Raw genomic sequence first — 22553 nt, forward strand, 5'->3', positions numbered from 1 at the left:
TAAGTATGTTCTTTTTAAAAGTAAACACATATGTAGAAAAAATTAAAACAATAAATCACTACAAATGGGATACAAATATTTTTAAATTAATAAATATTAAAGTGAAAAAATAAGTCCTTTTACAGAACTTTAAAGGATACTTACTACTAACTTCTTACAAAAAGAAATAAAGTTAAATTACCTTTTTAAAAATATGAGTAATGGGCTTCCCTGGTGGTGCAGTGGTTGAGAATCTGCCTGCCAATGCAGGGGACACGGGTTCGAGCCCTGGTCTGGGAAGATCCCACATGCCGTGGAGCAACTAGGCCCGTGAGCCACAACTACTGAGCCTGCGCGTCTGGAGCCTGTGCTCCGCAACAAGAGAGGCCGCCATAGTGAGAGGCCCACGCACCGCGATGAAGAGTAGCCCCCACTTGCCACAACTAGAGAAGGCCCTCGCACAGAAATGAAGACCCAACACAGCCAAAAAATAAAAAATATATATATATAAAAACATGAGTTAATAACAGCACTGAAAAAAAAAATGTGCTTGGAAAGTCTGTAAACTTTCTTCCCCCACTTTAGAAAATGTTTTGATAAGCAATAAACAGATTCCCTTCTTTAAAAAACTGTTACGCCCATGACAATTACAACAGCTGTCATTGTTTTACTATAAAAATAGTTGCAAATCAACACTAATTTAGACAAAGTCAAACCATTTTTAATTCTACCATGATAAGAAAAATGGATTAATCTTCTTAAAAGCAAACAAAGCCAATTTGTTTTTCCTTAAGCTCTAATGTTTAAAACAGAATAATTATTTCCTATAATTATTACTTTCCATTAGTACATTTAATAGAATTATCTTGTTTTCATAAGTAAATTATCCAGTCAGGACCACCATCACGATTAAACAAAAAATCCTAAACTAGATTACATCACATATTTAATTGGTTTCCCACATTCTGAAAATATTTTACGTATAATCATCTTTTGGCTTAATTTCCTCTAAAATTATTAAGTTCAGCAATCTTTCAGAATTAGTAAATGTGCACACTTCAGATAAAGTTCATGGCTTACATTCCATTCATGTAATAGCTTCACATGCAAGCTTACTATTTCCTATGTGCAAAGTCTTAAATTCAAAATAAAAGTATTTAGGGTAAAAAAACTTTTTGAAATATTCTTTCTACCACCAAGGGATAGACTAGATATTTTTCAACATCTAATTTATTTTTTATACTGAGGAGGAGTAGTTTGTTGTGACCATAAAAATTTAAAGATTTAAACAACAGAAGTACTGTAATGTACTACTACAGAAATAAAATGTAGACTCATAGCAATTACAGGTATGCCCTCAGAGTTACAATCCGAATGGAAGATGATTTGCTTATTCAGCCTTTAGGCATTAAATTGATTGGGGGTTGGGGGAGAGCAAGAGATACTATGTCTGACACACAGCTCGACAAAAAGCCAGGAATAGGTCTTTTGTGGTAGCCAGGAACCATGTTTAGCTATTTTTCCCCAAATTACACCTCCTCAAATCTTTCAATTAGTTTTTCACTGTTTAAAGGTATCAAAATAAAGTATAAAGCACCTTATTATCTGATTTACTTTTGCATATTGTGTAGAATTTAGTAAGAAAACAATTCAAATTACTCTTTTAGAAATAACAATGATTGTTTTTTTGTAGACCTGATTGATAGTGATTTCAAATATCAAGCATCTAGAACTGTTGAAAAGGTCATTCTTTATGGACTGAGAACCAGAAAACATTCTAGGCTCTCTCCTTCCACTGGAACTAAAATCTTGGCTCTAAAATGTACCAATAATAATGCATTTAAGTACATTAATAATACAAAGAAAGAACTCTAGGGAGAGGCAAATACCAGTTTTTATCCTATTGAGAACACTTCCCATTCAAAGCACATACGAGTTATGTATACTAAACCCTTAATATATTTTTTCAATCCCAGGAACACAGGATTAAACAATCACTGACTCTTAAAATCCCATCATACTCTCATTTGAAGCTTCCTCATTAGGTTCTCAATGGAAAGATGTTCTGATTCATCCTAACTCTGTTTCACTTCAACCTCTGAAAACTAACTTTTTCCTTGTGTTGCCGCAGTGACGAACTTGATGAAGTAGATACAAAATACAAAAATAAGCAGGACAATGATAAACAGTAAAGTGTCAGGATGATCCATTATATTTGAGATTAAATTCTATGTCTTATCACTGTCATACTTTAAAAGTATTTCTTTAGTCAAAATTAGATTGTACAATAAAGACTGTGATTTAGCACCAGCACGTCACTGGAGGCTTCGGTTCAGGCTTCAGGGTAATTCCGTTATCAGGGGGTTGACTAAGCATCAACGGTTTATGGCTCTTCAGCTTATGAGCCAAGGTCATAAATATAGCTTCCACATGGTCATTATCATTGGGGTTTTTAGCAGAGGTTTCAAACAAAGGCATACTGTGCGTGTCAGCAAATTTCTGTGCCAAGTCCGTGGGTACCTGAATGGCACTCCTCAAGTCACATTTATTTCCAACAAGAATCCGTGGTATATCGTTGGCTAGCAAATGCTGTTTGCATTCTTCTATCCAAGACGGCAGGCTACGAAAACTCGCCATGTTGGTCATATCATACACGAAGACAACAGCATGTACGTTTCTGTAGTAGTGCTGGACCATGCTCTTTCTGAACCGTTCTTGCCCCGCTGTGTCCCATAACTGGATCTGAAAGTGGGGGGGGGGGAAAGAGGAAAACTGAAAGTTTCATTCCAATTATACATACAGAAAAATTTAACCACCTTTGCATGGTCTTTCCTACTTCTTCACTTATACTACTTTGCTCCCTTCCATGATGCCTTTTCAGTGTTATTTAAGGGATCCAAATTTCATGATACTAGTCTAGTTACCTCATCATTAATGCAAGTGTCAGAACAAAGACTTCAATTTAGCACTTTAATTTCAGTAACTCAAGTTTGCTTAGAAAAATTATACCTCAAAAATTGATTTTAAAACGCTGAGAGAAACAGATACCAGGTTTTAACAAACATGTGAAGTGTCTAATTCCTGCAAATTTGGTTACAATATGCCCTTCCCTACATTTCACTCATCTAATTTAAAATAGTAGACTTCGGATAGATGTGAAAAGTCATGAGATCTAGCCCCCAAATCAACATATATATATATATATATATATATATATATATATATATATACACACACACATACATACATATATATATATATATATATATATATACATCCTATAAAATCCAGGCCCCTGTGAAAATTTTAAATGAATAGGAAATCACTTATCTATCCCAAACATCTCTACCAATAAAAATATTCCAATACCTCCTAATGGAAATATGGGAGAGTTGGGGAAAATGATATCTGAAACTAAATACAGGACTTCCCTGGTGGCGCAGTGGTTAAGAATCCACCTGCCAATGCAGGGGACACGGGTTCCAGCCCTGGTCCGGGAAGATCCCACATGCTGCGGAGCAACTAAGCCTGTGTGCCACAACTACTGAGCCTGAACTCTAGAGCCCGGGAGCCACAACTACTGAAGCCCGCGTGCCTAGAGCCCGTGCTCTGCAACGAGAGAAGCCACCGCAATGAGAAGCCTGCACACCGCAACGAAGAGTAGCCCCCACTCGCCGCAACTAGAGAAAGCCCGTGTGCAGCAATGAAGACCCAACGCAGCCAAAAATAAATAAATAAATAAGTAAATTTATTAATAGATAAATAAATAAAGCTAAATACAAGTCATGTGTTATGATTCTCTTAAAACACTGAATTTATCCTGCCTTTGTTTGGTTTCTAAAAAAAGTTAAATGATGAGGGTACTGGTCACAATGGAAAAGACTAGAGGCAGATTTGCTTAGACAGCCTAAACTGGTGATTTCTCTAGAGCAATACCGAAGGAGAGGGAAATTGAGGGGAGACTGTAGATGACACCCAGAGTAAGTAGGATGTAAGACAGGAAGTGCTGAGAACACGGCGGTATGTGGTAAGTGCTCAATTAAGATGTAATGAATGAATAAATATATTTAAAAATGTGATTAGAGATGGAAATATTGATCACCACTCTCTTTCATGCTACCTTAGTTTTTAGCAGTTCTGATTTTTTTCATCTTTTTGGTGGTAGCTCTTTTTAGTCCAAATTTCCCCATCTTTGAAATATTCTCCCTTTCTTCCAAATTAACATAAATCTAACTTTGTTCCAGGTGGAAATATAAAATACTATACAGGCATATCCTGGAGATATTGCAGGTTTGGTTCCAGACCATTGCAATAAAGCAAATATCACAATAAATCAAGTCACACGAATTTTTTGGTTTCCCACTGCATATAAAAGTTATGTTTACACTATATGGTAGTTTATTAAGTGTGCAATGGTATTTATCTAAAAAAACAAAGTACATACCTTAATTTAAAAATAATTTATTGCTAAAGAATGCTCACCATTATCTGACAAGTCAGGGTTGCCATAAAACTTCAATTTGTAAAAAATGCACCACCTGGGCTTCCCTGGTGGTGCAGTGGTTGAGAATCCGCCTGCCAATGCAGGGGACACGGGTTCGAGCCCTGGTCTGGGAAGATCCCACATGCCGCGAGCAACTGGGCCCGTGAGCCACAACTACTGAGCCTGCACGTCTGGAGCCTGTGCTCTGCAACAAGAGAGGCCGCGACAGTGAGAGGCCCGTGCACCGCGATGAAGAGTGGCCCCCGCTTGCCGCAACTAGAGAAAGCCCTTGCACAGAAACGAAGACCCAACACAGCCATAAATAAATAAATTAATTAATTAAAAAAAAAATGCACCACCTGCAAGTGTAGTAAAACAAGATACGCCTGTAGGAACTTGATTTCTCAGGCTCTCTTGGAACTAGGGGGACAAGTGACACAGTTCTGGCTAATAATTTGTAAATAGTTTTTTCAGTGGGGGTTTCTAGAAAAATAAACTGATTTGTGATTTTTTAAAAAAAAAGACAGAGCATTTGGCACGTGCCTTTTGCACTTCTCTCGCCATACCCGTTCTGCCTGGAATGGAATCATCATGCTGGGAGGCTCAGCAGCCATTTTATAAGCATGAAGAAGAAAGCCACACGCAAGAATGACAGAGCAGCAGTCTAGCATAAATAGAATACTGCTGACAGCGTACCATCATACAGACTGCTGCCTCTGGTCTCCTTATTACATGAGAAAAATAAAACCTTACATGGTTAAATCGTCATAGTTGAATTTCTCTTACATACAGCTGAGTGCTATCCTAAAATTATTTGCTATGTACACTGTTTAAAACCTTTACCTCTTACAGTCACATTTACTCAGCAAAGTACAGGTTCTGCCTTGATGCATTCCTAGAGACGACTCCACAAAGTACTTTGTTAAAAAATACCCACTTTGTGACGTAAGCAACACAGTGGACAGATGGGCCATAAAGACTCAGTATCATATAAATCAGAGGTAGAAGCAAACAGTTGTCAGCAAACTAAGAACCAATAACATCTAAGACTATTTAAATCAACAAAAATTTATTAAATACCTACTGTGTACCCACCCATAGGTTACTTACACCACTAGGCCTTTCCTTCCTCAACAGTAAAAGTAAAATTTAGTTTCAGACCCTATAAAATAAGCATTCATAGACTAGCTACACTAACTATGCAAACAACTAATAAAGTAAATTATAATTTTTTAAAAATACAACTTTCCTTTTTAAGAAAAATACTTTTTTTTTTAACCCCAATTAACATGTTAAGAATAAAAACACTCAGCATACAACTAAAACTCTTTCAAGCTATAGAAGTCGGAATTTATTACAAAGCTACACTGTGTACTATCAGCATAAGATTAGAAATACAGATCAGTGGAACAGAACTTAGAGTCCAGAAATAAATCCATATTATCTATGGTCAATTGATTTTCTACAAGACTGCCAGGACAATTCAGTGAGGGAAAGCACAGACATTTCAATAAATGGTGCTGAGACAATATGCAAAAAATGAAGTTGGACCCCCTACCTCACACCATATACAAAAATTTATTCAAAATGGATGAAAGATCTAAATTTAAGTTAAAACCATAAAAATCTTAGAAGAAAACATAGGGGTAAATATTTGTGACCTTGGATTAGGTAATGGTTTCTTAGCTATAACACCTAAAGCAGAACCAACAAAAGAAAAAAATAGGTAAACTGGACTTCATCAAAATTAAAAATGTTTGTGCTTCAAAGGACATTATCATGAAAGTGAAAAGACAACTCAAAGAATGGGAGAAAATATCTGTAAATAATACATGTGTTAGGGGTCTAGTATTCAAAATATTTAAGACCTCTTACAACTCAATAACAAAAAGACACATAACCCAATTAAAAAATCGGCAAAGGATGTAAATAGATGTTTCTCCAAAGAAAATATACAAATGTTCAATAAGTACATGAAAAGCTGCTCAACATCATTAGCCATCAAACAAATGCAAATCGATAACAAGTGTTTGCAGAAATGTGGAAAAGTGGAACTCTCATACATTGCTGGTGGGGATGTAAGTGCAGCCACTTTAGAAAAGTTTGGCAGTTCCTCAAAAAGTTAAACAGAATTTTATTTAGCCATAAAAAGGAATGAAGGGACCTTCCCTCGCGGTCCAGTGGTTGAGACTTCGCCTTCCAATGCAGGGGGTGCGGGTCTGATCCCTGGTTGGGGAGCTAAGATCCCACACATCTCGTGGCCAAAAAACCAAAAAACATAAAACAGAAGCAACGTTGTAACAAATTCAATAAAGACCTTAAAAAAAAAAAAAAGGAATGAAGTACTGACACATGCTACAACATGGATGAGCCTCCAAAATACGCTAAGTAGAAGAAACCAGACACAAAAGGTCACATTTCTATGGTTCCACTTACATGAAATATCCAAAATAGACAAACCCATAAAGAAAGAATATAGACTGGTAGTTGCCAGAGGCTGGGGAATGGGGAGAAACTTTAATGGGTGAGGGATCTTACTTGGAGTGATGGCAATATTTTGAAACTAGATAAAGGTGGTGGTTGTACAACATTATGAATGCACTGAATGGCTCACTTTAAAATAGTTACTTTGATGTTATTTGAATTTCACTTCAACAAATTAGGGGAAAAAAAAGAGAGAGAGAGAGACAGTTGCCATGTGACCCAGCAATTCCACTCCTAGGTGTATATCCAAGAGAACCGAAAAGATATGTTCACACAAAAACTTGTACACAAATGTTCATAGCAGCATTATTCATAATAGTTAACAGGTGGAAACAACCCAAATATCCACCAACTTATGAATGGATAAATAAAATGTATGTCCATATAATGGAACATTATTCAGCCATAAAAAGGAATGAAGTACTGACACATGTTACAACATGGATGAATCTTGAAAACATTATGCTGAGCGAAAGAAGCCAAGACACAGAAGGCCATACATTGTAAGATTCCATGTATATGAAATGTCCACTATAAGGCAAGTCCCTCGAGACAGTAAGTAGATTAGTGGTTGCCAGGGTCTGAGGGAATGGGAGGAATGGGGAGTGATTGATCATGGGTATAGGGTTTCTTTCCGGAGTGATGAAATGTTCTGGAGTTAGACAGTGATGATGTTACACAGGCTTGTGAATATACTAAAAACCACTGAATTGTATATTTTCAAAGAATATATCTTAAATATCTCAGTTTTTTAGAATGAAAAAACAAAACCCACTTCAAACTGTATCTTTAACATTCAGAAAGAGATTTGGGGAATAATTTGCATGACCTACATAAAAGCTGTCCAGAGAAACTGGAACTGATCTTTTCCCTTTTAGTAACATTCTTGCAGCTCAGGTATTCAAAAATCATTTCATCGATGGATACAAATGAACCTATATACAAAACAGAAATAGAGTCACAGATGACAGATGTATTATAGAAAACAAACTTTGGTTACTAAGGAGGGAAGCGGGGGGTGGGGGGGGGATAAATTGGGAGATTTGGACTGAAACAGACACACTACTATATATAAAAAGATAACTAATAAGAACCTACTGTATAGCACAGGGAACTCAATGCTCTGGAATGATCTATATGGGAATAGAATCTAAAAAAGAGTGGATACATGTATAATAGATTCACTTTGCTGTACAGCAGAAACTAACACAACATTGTAAATCAACTATACACCAATAAAAATTAATTTAAAAAATCATTTCATCAATGAAGAATGATTTATAATGTTTTAAGCAGAGTATATTTTTAAGTTAAAAAAATAATAAAAAGCACACAAAAAGGAAATATACCAAAACATTAACAATGGTTGTCTTCAAGGCAATTTCCCCCTTTATTTCTACTTCACTCTGTTTTCCACAACAAACATACATTTGTTCTATTTGTTTTAACAAACTAAAGTTTAAAAAAAAAAATTATGCAGAATTTAGACCTGCCTCAAAGAACCGTAGAAGTCCTCAATAAATGTAAGTGGTGATGATTAGGATGTTTATCCCTAAGAAAACCACTTGCTTGTTTTAGGCTAGGATTGACTCAACGATACCCCTCTTCCCATCAGTCCTGCTCAAAACATTCTAATCATATCAAGACTTCCAGGAAACAAGAAGTCGTAAATAATAACTCTGCACACTTTACTGGAGAACCGTAAAAGTAAATACTATGTTAAGTGAGGCACTTACAAAGAAGTACAGCTGTCTCTCAGTATCCATGGGGGATTGGTTCCAGGACCCCCAAAAATACCAAAATCCACGGATGCTCAAGTCCTTTATATAAACTGGCATAGTGCTGGCATTTAACCTACACACATCCATATACGCTAAGTCATCTCTAAATTACTTATAATACCTAATGCAAAGTAAATGCTATGTAAATACTTGCCAGCAGCGGGCAAATTCAAGGTTTGCTTTTTGGAACTTTCTGGAATTCTTTTTCCCCAAATATTTCCCCATGGATATGGAGGGCCGTGTATCTAAAAGGAAGCTGCGAAATTTCACTCACCGAATTGCTAGAACCAGTGAAGGCATAGGACAAGACACACTGTTATGCTGCCTGCTGCCTTTCAGGTCTGCACAGGACACTGAGGTGAGGGCCAGCGGGCTGCGGAAGGAGCAGTGAGAGACCCGGCAAAGAAAGGACAGGACAACTAATAAAAACTGTCAGCCACAGAAGGCTAGAGAAAACTTCGACTGAAAGAGAGAGACACATATAGATACCCAGTGGCGAACAAACCTCACGATAACCTAGAAAAATCTTGAGCTTTAGCTATGAGTGGAGTGGTTCACAATGCTTAAAAAAAAAAGAGAAAACGACACTCTGGAACCTAAGGAAGTGACATGCTTTTGTCCCGGGAAATTTAAGTTAGGAAGTATTTTCAAAGCAATTTTTCCGAATTTAATACTTAATATCTTAAGAAAGAAAATGGCTCATAGGTGCTTCTACAAGATATTACTCCCATTTTAAACATTATAAAGATAACAAAATATACGTTAATAATATTTCATGAATCTCTACTTTAAATTCCAATATCAAGTTCCAACAAAAATGACAACCTAATTGCTAAATACTAAAGGCAGATTCTTTTTTTTTTAATGTCTATTCAATGCTTTGCCCAGTTTTAATTATTATTTTTTTTATTATTGATAAAGTGTGTGTGTGTGCACGTACACGTACACATATAGATTCTGGACGCTAGACCCTTGTCAGGTATATGATTTGTAAATATTTGCTCCCATTCTGTAGGTTGTCCTCTTACTTTCTTTTTTTTTTTTTTAAATAAATTTATTTATTTATTTATTTATTTTTGGCTGCATTGGGTCTTCGTTGGTGCGCGCAGGCTTTCTCTAGTTGCGGTGAGCGGGGGCTACTCTTCATTGCAGTGCGCCGGCTTCTCATTGCGGTGGCTTCTCTTGCTGCGGAGCACGGGCTCTAGGAGTGCGGGCTTCAGTAGTTGTGGCACGCAGGCTCAGTAGTTGTGGCTTGCGGGCTTAGTTGCTCCGCGGCATGTGGGATCTTTCCAGACCAGGGCTGGAACCCGTGTCCCCTGCATTGGCAGGCAGATTCTTAACCACTGCGCCACCAGGGAAGTCCCAAAGAGCAGATTCTTACTGTTCATGAAAGCTCTTTTTAGTAGTTTTATGACCAAAATGAGAAATGACCTGGCTAAATTGATTTAATGCTTTTTCTGCTTGACTGAAAAGGATTAAGGTATTAGCCCAGATGACCTTTCTTTGTTTGATCAGCTATCAAATTTCCTCTTCCCCTGTTCTTTCAAAGAACATGTTTTTATTATTTTTGCTTCTAAGCAGCCTATATAAAAGATCATCTGGTAATTACATAAAAGCTTCTATTAACAACTTGATGATGTAAATCAACATCATAAGGAGTATAAGTAACATTTCAAGAGAACTCTTTTTGCTTTGGGTATACAAAGTAGAAATATGTACATCTGATGTATAGATCCAAATGGCAAATTTTTAAATTTATTTTAAATTTTAGGGGTTTTTAGCTTCCCTAACAAGGAGAAGTAACAAATTTTGTGTGACTATTTGAAAGGAATACTTCAAAGGAAGAATTTAATTATAGCCTAATGAAAGGGATAGGAAGAGAGTAAGCAGGGAGAGAAAGGAAGCAAGAGCTGGAAGCCCTGGGTTGTAAATTCCAGCACTGCCACCTCCACATCACCACCACAGTTTAGGGATGGGCATGTGTCACAATCCCCAATCAGAACCACGGAGTCTCCATTTCAGGAATGCTGTTGGAACTGGCAGAAGGAGAACTCTACTTCTGGGTTTCCAGTTATGTGAAACAAAAAATTTTCATTTTGCTTTGCTACTTTGAGTACAGAGTCCCAACACAGACTCTAAAGCACAAGATCTTGATTACTGATTAAAGATTCCTGGAAAGTAAATAATTCTATCACATCTCACCACCTGAGTACACACACCAATGTTGCCACCTGCAAAGACGAGGTACAAGAATCACAGGCTTCTGAAATCAGGCTGGAAGAAGAATGGGACTCTGGCCTGGTTCCAGGGATCCTTCAGATAGTAGAATGGCTTGGGTCTGTGAAAATGTATATTGCTTGTACCATACAGGCCTCGCCAAACCACTGCAATATAGAATCTCTGTCAGACTAGACCCAAATATCCCAAAGTTTTCTGAGCTAAGGAGTCACAAATTAAGATTCTTTTTAGGGTACCCCAACTGTTAATACTCTCATTCTCTGAATTCCAATGCAAATCAAATCAAGAGGACCAATTTGGTATCTCCCTACCCACCATCACCACATTTTAAGATGAATTATCAATTTAATTCTCGTAAGATAAGGTATGAGATGATGTCTTATAAAATATGCTTTGACTTATAAACATTAGACGACTTTTAATAAAGATCAAGACACAACAATGCAGAAGGGTAAATAATCTGATTTATATTTGGCTTCAGCATTCATTGCTTATCATCTTCATCACACCATGAAACAAAGCTCTACTCCACTCCCTATGCATTTAACTAAATTGGGCATTTTGTTCTCATCTATCTATGCTCCCCAGCTTCAACTTCATATTCATGATTATCTCCTCCAATTCCACACTTCTAGCTGCGAATCTGACATTTCCATTTGAGCACACCACCATCTCAACAAAGAAATGACTATGACAAAACTTTTTACGGAGCCTCTCAAACTTCAATCTTCCATACTGTACTTCTCACCTCTACTAAAGGCACACCTACCTCCAGTCAACCAGACCCACACCCTCAGCCATCTGAGTCCTCTTCCTTCTCATCACCAAAAGCCAGTTACTGAAGCCTTTTGGCTTTATCATCAAAATGCCTCTTACCGCCTCTTTCTTTCTTAGCTTCCCTTATCACGCCAATTTGGATTTCCAGAGCAGCCTACCAATTGATCTGCTGCCACCAAGAAGGCAGCACTTATCCGAGCCCTGCATAGTTTAGAAACTGAGCCAGACGCTGGAAGACGTCTACAGGGTTATCAGACACGCGCCCTGTCCTGAACAAGACTGAGTAAGACCTAATAAAAAAGGGGGATGCATATATAGCACAATGAGGAAAGAGAGAGAGTTTAAAGGCGCAGGTAAGGTGCTAAAGGAAGCTGACAGAAGGAAGAAATAGAATTGAGAATGAGAGGCAGGGAGATTCCTAATACAGACACACTGAGTTGAATAAGGAAGAATTACATGTGGTGAAATATGGGAAGGGGGGATAGTCCAGGCAAATAGTGGGAAATGTAAGAGGAAAACATAGGAATCAGGAAATAATTGGCTGGACTATAGGGTACTTGAAGGAAACTAATGGGGAAAAAAGTTAAGTTAGAAAAGCAGTCTGGAGCAAGAGAAGGAAGGCCTTATGTTAATTTAAAAAGTTGGAACTTTACAAAATAATGGAGAACTGGGGCTTCCCTGGTGGCGCAGCGGTTGAGAGTCTGCCTGCCAATGCAGGGGACACGGGTTCGAGCCCTGGTCTGGGAAGATCCCACATGCCACGGAGCAACTGGGCCCGTGAGCCACAATTGCTGAGCCTGCGCGTCTGGAGCCTGTGCTCCACAGCAAGAGAGGCCGCGATGGTGAGAGGCCCGCGCACCGCGATGAAGAGAGGCCCCCGCTTGCCACAACTAGAGAAAGCCCTCGCACAGAAACGAAGACCCAACACAGCAAAAATAAATAAATAAAAAAGTTAACTTGTATTTGTTAAAAAATAAATAAATAAATAATGGAGAACTACTCAGAGCATCTGAGGCAGGGGAGATTACTCTCCCCAAAGCGCTACACTCATCTGGCATTTTGGCAACAATGTACAAAACAGATTAATTGAGGAGTGGGGTTGGGTGGAGTTGAGCTGCTGCAATAGAGCAGAGCGTAGAAAAGACGAACTAGGATTCCGAAGGAAGGGTGAATGAGAGAAATCATCCAGGTAGAAAACTAAGTGGATTTAGGGAGCAAAGGAGAGAGGCGAGGCCTCCGGGATGAGGAGGATAACATCAGGACCACCTAGGTCACGTCGAGGAGAAACCGGAGAGGCAGATTTGACAGGGATGATGAACTCACGTTGGAATTTTGAGGGGAGGGAGGGATTATCCAAATAGCCATGTCTACAAAACAATAGGAAATGCAGAATGACAGATGAGGAGAGAGGTCTGGGCCAAACAAAGATTTGGAAGTTATCCTCATAGACATGATAGGCGAAGTCAAGAGACTTCTAAAGGAGAGGATGTAGATAGAAAAACAGGTCACGAGGCAGATGGAGTCTCTCTCAGGATTCCTCCTCAATCGCTGCCACATTTATCTTCCTAGAACACTTGACCTTTTTGCCACGCATACAAAATCAAGCTACACCCTAGCTGTTTTCCAAACTCTTCAGAAACGTTGCCACCAAAACCTTCACAGTCTTCTCACTTGCCACTTTGCCACGGGAACCTTTCATCCTGCTGGAGCATCCTGCTGACTTTCCCCATCAAAACCTCCCTCCAAGTGAGAACGATCCCTCCACCAACATCCAAACCAAAAACTTGGCCCTCACCTACTGCCTGGTTTTGCTAGTCATCTTTTTAGATATATAAATCTTACCCCTATCTAGGACAGCAAATCATCTACGGAGTATATCAGGGTCAGCAAACTTTTTCTGTGTATCTTAGGCTTTGCAGGCCTAACAGTCTCTGTCACCACCACTGCTCAACTCTGCCATTGTTGTGCAAAAGCAAGCACAATATGTAAACAAATGAGCCTAGCTGTGTTTCAATACAACTGTATTTAGGAACACTGAAATTTAAATTTCATAAAATTTTCACTTGTCATCAAATCTTATTCCTTCGATTTTTTTTGCCCCAACCATTTAAAAATGTAAAAATCAGGACTTCCCTGGTGGTCCAGTGGCTAAGACTCCGTGCTCCCAATGCAGGAGGCCTGGGTTCGATCCCTGGTCAGGGAACTAGATCCCGAATGCCGCAACTAAGAGTTCTCAGGCTGCAACTAAAAGCTCCTCCCGCATGCCGCTACTAGAAGATCCCGCGTGCTGCAACTAAGACCTGGCACAGCCAAATAAATAAATTTTTTTTTTTTAATGTAAAAATCATTCTTAGCTTGCAGGCCATATAAAAACAGGCAGCAGTGCATAGATGGTTACTGGACTTATTGTGGTGATCATTTCATAATGTATGCAAATATCAAATCACTATGTAGTACACCTGAAACTAACATAATATTGTACATCAACCATATTTCAACTTAAAAAAACTAACAGAAAAACAAATTAAAAAAACAGGCAGGGCTTCCCTGGTGGCGCAGTGGTTGAGAATCTGCCTGCCAATGCAGGGGACATGGGTTCGAGCCCTGGTCTGGGAAGATCCCACATGCCGCGGAGCAACTAGGCCCGTGAGCCACAATTACTGAGCCTGTGCGTCTGGAGCCTGTGCTCCGCAACAAGAGAGGCCGCGACAGTGAGAGGCCCGCGCACCGCGATGAAGAGTGGCCCCCGCTCGCCGCAACTGGAGAAAGCCCTTGCACAGAAACGAAGACCCAACACAGCCATAAATAAATAAATAAAAATTAAAAAAAAAAAAAGGCAGCAGACTGTATTTAGCCCTCAAGCATGGTTTGCTGATTCCTGCACTGAATCATAATTCTTTGTGCCTAACAAAATGCCTTCTTTCCAGCAATTACGCATTAAATGTCTGATTGACCAATGGGGCAAGAAGTCCTGGTTGTTTTCCTTTAGTTAATATTAACATGGGCAAATTTCATATCACTACAAATAATAAGTAAGCTATCTCAAAGTTCAAATAGGAACTGATGATCCCTAGTTGAGAAAGAGATTAAATCCAACACTAGGCTTTAACGATTCTGCTGGTGTCTGCCATTGTCACACGCTGATACGAAAGGAATACGGCTATGAGGAGGACACACATACAAGGAAGGTGCATACGGATTAGAGTCTCAATTTAAAAATCAAATGTATTTTTATTTAAGGAATTAATTCTATAATTTTATTTAACTTCCAAAATTCTACAAACAAGATTTTACTCTTTCAATTATACATATATAGTACTTAGCACAAACTAACAAATATAGACTTAATTACATTTCGTAAAACATTTTAAGTGATTCTGAAATAGCACTGCTGCAAGACATGCTCTCTGAAAAATTTCCAGGCCACAAAACATTTAACACAATATCTCACTTTTATCAAACAAATAAAAATAATGTCTAGAATGTCATTTTATTAGTAAAGTAACATAGAGCTTCCCAGCTTTCACTTTAAGATGAAAAATTAGAAGAAATGTCATTTCAGGTTAAGCTTATAATTTTCCAAAGAAATAATATGAACATTTCAGCAGCACTTAAGATATATTATAGGTTAACAAAAAAGAAGTTGCAGCAACACATGGAATGAAGCTCTTCTATATCACTTCAGGGTTTGCTTTTTTCTTTTTTAAGACACCAAAAAAAACCTTGAAAAAATTTTCCAAAATAGCCATGTCTTTTTCTACTACAGAAATCTCTGAACATTTCTGTAATCTTTTCAACCTCAATAAAAAATCTCTCTCAAGTCTTACAGTTGGAGATACAAGTCAATGGATAAGGCCTTAGGAAGAATAAAAAGAGGGAGTTCCCTGGCAGTCCAGTGGTTAGGAAGGACTCGGTGCTTTCACTGCTGTGGCCCGGGTTCAATCCCTGGTCAGGGAACCCCGTAAGCTGTGCGACTCAGCAAAAAAAAAAAAAAAAAGAGGGCTTCCCTGGTGGCGCAGTGGTTAAGAATCCGCCTGCCAGTGCAGGGGACACGGGTTCGAGCCCTGGTCCGGGAAGATCCCACATGCCGTGAAGCAACTAAGCCCCTGTGCCACAAGTACTGAGCCTGTGCTCTAGAGCCCGTGAGCCACAGCTGCTGAGCCCATGTGCCACAACTACTGAAATCCGTGCACCTAGAGTCTGTGCTTCGCAACAAGAGAAGCCATCACAATTAGAAGCCTGCGTACCACAACGAAAGAGTAGCTGCCGCTCGCCACAACCAGAGAAAGCCTGCACACAGCAACGAAGACCCAACACAGCCAAAAATAAATAAATAAATAAATAAATAAATAAATAAATAAAAAGAAAGAAAGAAACTCAGTGTCCCTATCAACTAGAATATCAACTAAGGGACCCTATCAACGTATCAGGTTAAGCTAAAGCTCAGGAAGAATAATCCCAGAGAAAAATGTTTTCTCCTTGCTCCTCTCAACCAGAAGGATCAACTCTGTGCTCCCAGCTTCATCACATCTGTGGTTCTGCTTTACTTGTCACTGCCACCACTAATCCCAGTAGCTAAGCCTTTGATGTTACGCACTGGACATATTTTATATACTTTTAATATGCTGTAAGTATCTCTTAAATTTGCACCTGATTCATCTGTGATCTTAAAGTATAAATGGCAACCCGGAGGCAGGTAAAGGGCCACTGAACCCCAACTCCTCCCCTGTCTCCATCCCCTCTATTTTGTTATTATCCTGCTTCCATGTGAGGGGAATTTCTCTTCCCTTCAGCTGTGTGCCTATGCCCTACTCCATCTCTGTTTCACTCTCGGGTTGTGCAGCTGCAGAATTGATGGTGCCAAAGAGAAAAAGTGATGTTAAACCACCAGGGAAGAAGAATCTTCTTAAGATTACCAATTGTGGAGCCAGGTGCCTTATATATGTTCTCGTCTATCCCTCATATTAGCCTGATGTGGTACTATTATCCCAATTTTTCAGATGAGAAAATAGTCTCCGAAAGGTTAAGGAAACTGCCTAACGACTAGAGTAACCAACCACCCCAGTTTGCCTGAGACTGAGGGGGTTCCTGGGAATGTGGGACTTCAGTTTTAAAACTGGGACAGTTTTGGGCAAAGCTGATCACTCTATAAGGACACACAGCCCTTTCATAGGTTCAGATTTGAGCCAGGTCAGTTGGGCGCCAAAGCCCCTGCACTTTTTCTCAGAACTCCTTCTCCCAAACAAACTCCCTCTCAAACCTCAGAAAGAAGTCCCACTACTTTCCTCCCCCAAAGGTTCCTGGGCCTAACTTAATTCTGATGGAAAAGAGCCTCTTGGGCTTCCCTGGTGGCGCAGTGGTTGAGAATCTGCCTGCCAATGCGGGGGACACGGGTTCGAGCCCTGGTCTGGGAAGATCCCACATGCCGCGGAGCAACTGGGCCCATGAGCCACAACTACTGAGCCTGCGCGTCTGGAGCCTGTGCTCCGCAACAAGAGAGGCCGCGATAGTGAGAGGCCCGCGCACCGCGATGAAGAGTGGCCCCCACTTGCCACAACTAGAGAAAGCCCTCGCACAGAAACGAAGACCCAACACAGCCATAAATAAATAAATAAATAAATAAATAAATAAATAAAAAGAAAAGAGCCTCTTATTCTACCTTTTTCTTTGCAATGTGTACAAATCTTTCTTAACTCACTAATACGGTGCACCCAAAGGACCACCACTCACAGCTTGAATGGGACAATGAAAAATTAAAGTGAAGATTAAAAGGCAAAAGGGCCTACAGAAGACTGATGTCTTTTCAACCCTATTTCTCCTTTACTATCATTAGCAGTAAAACCCCTTTGGGGGTGGGAAGGTGAGGCAGTGGTTAGGCAACTAAAAAATAAATTGTTTGTGCCTCAAGGATGTGAGGGTGGGAATGAAGTGAGCCTATTTTTTCCCCATGGGGGACTGAGGTAAAGATGAACATCCTAATTTAAAGTGAAAAAATAGGGCTTCTCTGGTGGTGCAGTGGTTGAGAATCCGCCTGCCAATGCAGGGGACACGGGTTCGAGCCCTGGTCTGGGAAGATCCCACATGCCGCGGAGCAACTAAGCCCGTGCACCACGACTACTGAGCCTGCGCTCTAGAGCTCGCGAGCCACAACTACTGAGCCCGTGCGCCACAACTACCAAAGTCCGCGCGCCTAGAGCCCGTGCTCTGCAACAAAAGAAGCACCACAATGAGAAGCCCGCGCACCGCAACGAAGAGTAGCCCCCGCTCACCGCAACGAGAGAAAGCCCGCACGCAGCAACGAAGACCCAAAGCAGCCAAAAATAAATATAAGTAAATAAATTTAAAAAATAATAATAATAATAAAGTGAAAAAATAAATGCAGTGTAAGGAAGGCAGAGCAGTTCCTCGGGTCCACATGTTTTAAGGGATGGTATCAGCAGGTAGCTGAGGGGTTAGTGGTGGCTCAGACTCAAGAAGTGTGTCTAAGGATTACATCATCAGGAGGCCTCAGCCCTGTCACTGATCCTTATTCTCCAACGTCCCCATTGCAACCCCTCAGAACCCCAGGCTTGGCCTTGGGCTTACTACCTTCTCCACTGTTACTGTGTCTCCAGTCTCGGGAACCACCAATAAGACTTAAAGAAGACTTGAAAGCGGGTGGCACCGAGAATGTGCTCTGGCAACCCAAGTAGGAACCAAGTACAAATTACAGAATGTTTCTGCAGGAAATCAGATTCTTCTCAACAACTCAACGTCATACCAAAACTACTGTAACAAAACTGTATGCAAAAGAAGATCTAAGTACTTCCTCAAAGGCAAAGGGGCTTTACTTCCACAGTACCTAGGGCAGTGCTAAAATGAATGTTTAACAAATAGTATTTCCTAAATGAAATTCCCATGCTTGAGAAATTTCGCTGTTTTTCCTTCGGTCTTACTTCACTAACTCCCAGCACGTGAGACACAGCCCATGAGTCAGTGGATACCCCCTACACCCTGGCTACTCAATGTGTGGTCCACAGACTAGCTGCATCTGCATCACCTGAGACCTGACCGAATTAGAATTTGTATTTACTTAAAAAAAAAAAAATCCCCAGGCAAATCTCATGCACATCAAAGTTGGAGAAGCACTGCCTTAGAAGTTTGCTATATACAAATCCTTCCAATCCCCAACTCCCATCTCCACACCAGCGTTTGAAAAGATGGAGCGTACGCCCCGCACCGGGCCAGCAATTAACCCACGGAGCGGTTGGGACCCTTGTCATCCCCGGGACAACCTTCCTCCTTGACAGTCTGCCATCCGCTCACCTTGATACGCTCCCCATCAATCTCCACCGCTCGTTCTCGGAAATCCACCCCGATAGTAGCCTCGGTGCGGTCGGGGAAGCGACCGGCGCAGAAGCGGTAGGTCAGGCACGTCTTGCCCACATTGGAGTCGCCAATCACGATGATCTTGAAGATGCGGGAGCGAGCCGGGGGCAGAAACCCTGAGGCCCCTGACATCGCACCGCTGGACGAGAAGCTCGCCTCGAGCGACGACTCCATCTCCGAAGCCATTCTCCTGCCCCGCCCCAAACCGAGGCGGAGGAAAGGAGACGCAGAGAGGCTGGGAGATTACGCCACCGTCGGCGAGCTCGCCCAGTCCGCGGGCTCCGTCGCTCAACGTCCCGGAAACCACCGCCCTCCGGGCCGCCAGCGCGCGTGCGCACCTTCCCGCCCCACCCCCGCCCCGCGCAGGTGTGGCGTCCCCCGAGACCAGCCTCGCCGACCCTCCCGCCCGGCCCGCGGCTCCACCCCGGGGTCACTCAGGCCTGCGCCGTCTACCTAGGAAGGGACGGGGCCTGTCTGGGGCTTGACGGTGGCGCGGAAGGCCAGCTGCCGAGAGGCCAAGCAGAGCGCCCCAGGCCCGGCACCCCGGCTGGCCCGGCCCCGCCACGTCCAAGGCTCCCGCCCCCCGGAGGAAGCCGCGCGTGCACTCTGGGGGCGGGGAGAGAAAGACTGCTGGCGGGAAGGAGGTGCCACCAGGCACTCTCTCGCGAGAGGGCCGAAGAGCCGTTTCGGCGGGGGCGTGTGCCTGCTGAGGACGTGTAAGGTCTCCGGAAGCTTCGGGCGTGATCACGTTCGGCGCTGTCACCGACGTATCGGTGTGGCTTCCCCGGACCTGGAGGTGGAGAGGCGGGTTCCCTTGGCTTGCAGCTGGGGCCGGCTGCTCTGCCTGCCTCCTCCGGGCTCTCGGAACCGCGGGCGTTGGGACAGTGACAGGGGCTGGGGAGGTGAAGGGCTGGGGGGTGCGAGGCTCCGCCGGAGGCCCGCCGGGCGCGGGAAGCCGTTAGAAGCGAGCGCCGGGCCGCGCGGAGCTTGAGTCTTGGCAGGAGCATGGCTGTCAGTGAGCAGACGGGAGTTAGAGGCCGCCCGCCGCCTCCGCGCGGAGGCTTTCGTTAGGCGCGGGGCACCGGCCCAAGAGGTAGAGCAGGTGGACCCTTTGGCGGCATTGAACCCGGGAGCTGGTACTAGACGGCCTCTCTGGTGAGAGTAAAACCCACTGTGCCCTAGCTGTGTCTTCGTGCCTGGGTGACGGTAGCGGAGCCATTAAATGTTACTGAGCGCACACAGAAGTTCTCTAGATCCATATATCCGAGGAAAATGGTAATAGGCGAGACCACCCCGCATTAAAGAAGAGTCTCTGGATCACTGAGACTCTTCTGAGGAAACCTACCATGCATCAAGTCATAGAAAAGGTCCAAAATGTGCAACCATATCGCTTTTTGTGAGAAGTTTTGTTTTGCAGTGTCAAGACTGGGGTTTGGGGGTGTTTTGTTTTTTCTGTTTGAGCACATAGTTATGCCGTTTGGAAATTCAGGGACTGTGGAGAGGAGGACAGGCATGCCTTAAATAGAATGAGGGCAACAGTAGAGCTCTGAACGCCGTAGGGAAGGAGATAGACTGCTTATTTCTTAAATTTATGTATTTATTTATTTTTGGCTGCCTTGGGTCTTCGTTGTTGGGTCTTTGCGGTGCGCCGGCTTCTCACTGCGGTGGCTTCTCTTGTTGCGGAGCACGGGCTCTAGGCGCTCGGGCTTCAGTAGTTGTGGCTCGTGGGCTCAGTAGTTGTGGCTTACGGACTCTAGAGGGCAGGCTCAGTAGCTGTGGCGCACGGGCTTAGTTGCTCCGCGGCATGTGGGATCTTCCCGGACCAGGGCTCGAACCCGTGTCCCCTGCATTGGCAGGCGGATTCTTAACCACTGCGCCACCAGGGAAGTCTGTAAACTGCTTATTTCAATAGATGAAATGAAAATGTGGTCAGAGAGAATTTGTGGTAGAACCTGAGCATGCCGAGTTGCCAGGAATTTGCAAAAGCCTTTAATATACAATAATTTCCGTTGCGATAGAAAAACTTTATACAGTTACTGATATACCAACGTACGTTAGCCAGGGGGGAAAAAGTTTACACACCTGGTTGAATGTGTTTACCAATTATATTTATTCAGTTTCCTGTTACAAAACCAGAACATGGCCTGGAAAATCCTAATTGTTTACCTGTGACATTATTTCCATGAAGAGTAATCATCCCAGAAACTATTAGAGGGCCTTGGAATATATTCATCTGACCTATTCTACCTATCCCATTTAAAGGATAGCATCTGAAGATTTAATAACAAAAAGCAGTTGAAGCATTCCAAGCTGGATAATCAGGTAATTTCTAAGGATGGTGAATAAAAGCATCAATGTCTCTGCATCCCAAGACCCTTGCTCTCTCTTTGTTGTATTCTGGCTTTTTTGGTTTAGCTCGTGCTAAACTGCATTAGAAATTCTTTTTCTTGTCTATTTATCCGATCCTTTTCATACTTCACATCCTAGCTCAAAAGTCTCATCTCTGTGAAGCTTTTCCGGCTTACTTCAGCTCAGAATGTTCTTGATTTATTCTAAATCTAATACGCTTTTTGGGGTATTGCTCATTGGGCTTTGGAATACTGTCTTTGCTGTTTAAGTTTCATGGTTATGTGCTGTGCCTTCCAACTAGATTGTCAACTCTTGACTACTGACTGAGAGCTCATTGTTACTCAGCAAATGATGAATAAATGAGCGAGACATTTCTTGTGTAAGCATTGTCAATTTGAACCCTTTGCCAGTTATACACAGTTCAGCACCACTTAGTTGGAAAAATCATTGTAGACACTTGACATTGTTATGAAGAGTTTTATATTTTCAATCTGCAGTTTGAGAGGCTACTTATGTGACTAAAGTGTATGTCACTCTTAATTGAATAACCCCAGAACCTCCAGGTTTGATGCTTGAAGGAGAGTCTACTGTTGGGAAGAGTGGATGGATTATGCAGCCCTGTTTTCTGAGAATTCATTTTGTTCTTGGAGTTTTTCACTACTTGCTGCCACTACCGCTTGGCCTCAAAGTATAAGCATGTTAACCCTTCTTTCCTTAATACTTTACTTCAAAGCTGAGGAGAGACTGAATTTGGATCCTTTAGCAGTACAACTGGAATATTATACATAGTTTAGGGTAAGATGGGTATTTAAAAGTATTTTTCTAATAGGAGAAAAAACTGAATGGATATTAAAAACATAAAATAAGGGTAATCTTACGTACAAAATATAACTACTCATGTTCAACTTTTGTTCACTACAGAGATGCCACCTCCCTGTGGCAAAGGCCATTTTTTAACTGGTCTTACCAAGGAATAGCTCCTAGACAACTTCACTCTTTAAGTTCTGGCCTGAGCACAGAGGACAAGAGAGTTCATTTTCTTGCCTATATAAGGGTTTCTCAACCTTGGCATTACTAACATTTTGAGCCAGATA

The 22553-nt window shown here is 41.7% G+C and overlaps 1 protein-coding gene across 1 annotated transcript; it reads right to left on the reverse strand.

Moving 5' to 3' along the window:
• Nucleotides 1-1228: 1228 nt before the first annotated feature.
• On the reverse strand, nucleotides 1229-19388 carry RAB33B (RAB33B, member RAS oncogene family). Its single transcript, XM_061191078.1, has 2 exons — nucleotides 19048-19388; nucleotides 1229-2721 (listed from the first exon to the last, which is right to left on the reverse strand). Exons 1-2 carry the CDS (start codon nucleotides 19294-19296, stop codon nucleotides 2281-2283), a joined length of 690 nt encoding a protein of 229 aa, XP_061047061.1. The 5' UTR covers nucleotides 19297-19388; the 3' UTR covers nucleotides 1229-2280.
• Between the last annotated feature and the right edge of the window lie 3165 nt (nucleotides 19389-22553).

The sequence above is a fragment of the Eubalaena glacialis genome, chromosome 5 (genome assembly GCF_028564815.1).
Source record: "Eubalaena glacialis isolate mEubGla1 chromosome 5, mEubGla1.1.hap2.+ XY, whole genome shotgun sequence".
Classification (NCBI taxonomy): Eukaryota; Metazoa; Chordata; class Mammalia; order Artiodactyla; family Balaenidae; genus Eubalaena; species Eubalaena glacialis.

Excerpts from the sequence above, each read along its gene's own strand:
- RAB33B (XM_061191078.1), bottom strand. The coding sequence starts at position 19,296 with ATGGCTTCGGAGATGGAGTCGTCGCTCGAGGCGAGCTTCTCGTCCAGC. Across the intron at positions 2,722-19,047 it reads TTGATGGGGAGCGTATCAAG|ATCCAGTTATGGGACACAGC; the intron begins GTGAGCGGATGG and ends CCCCACTTTCAG.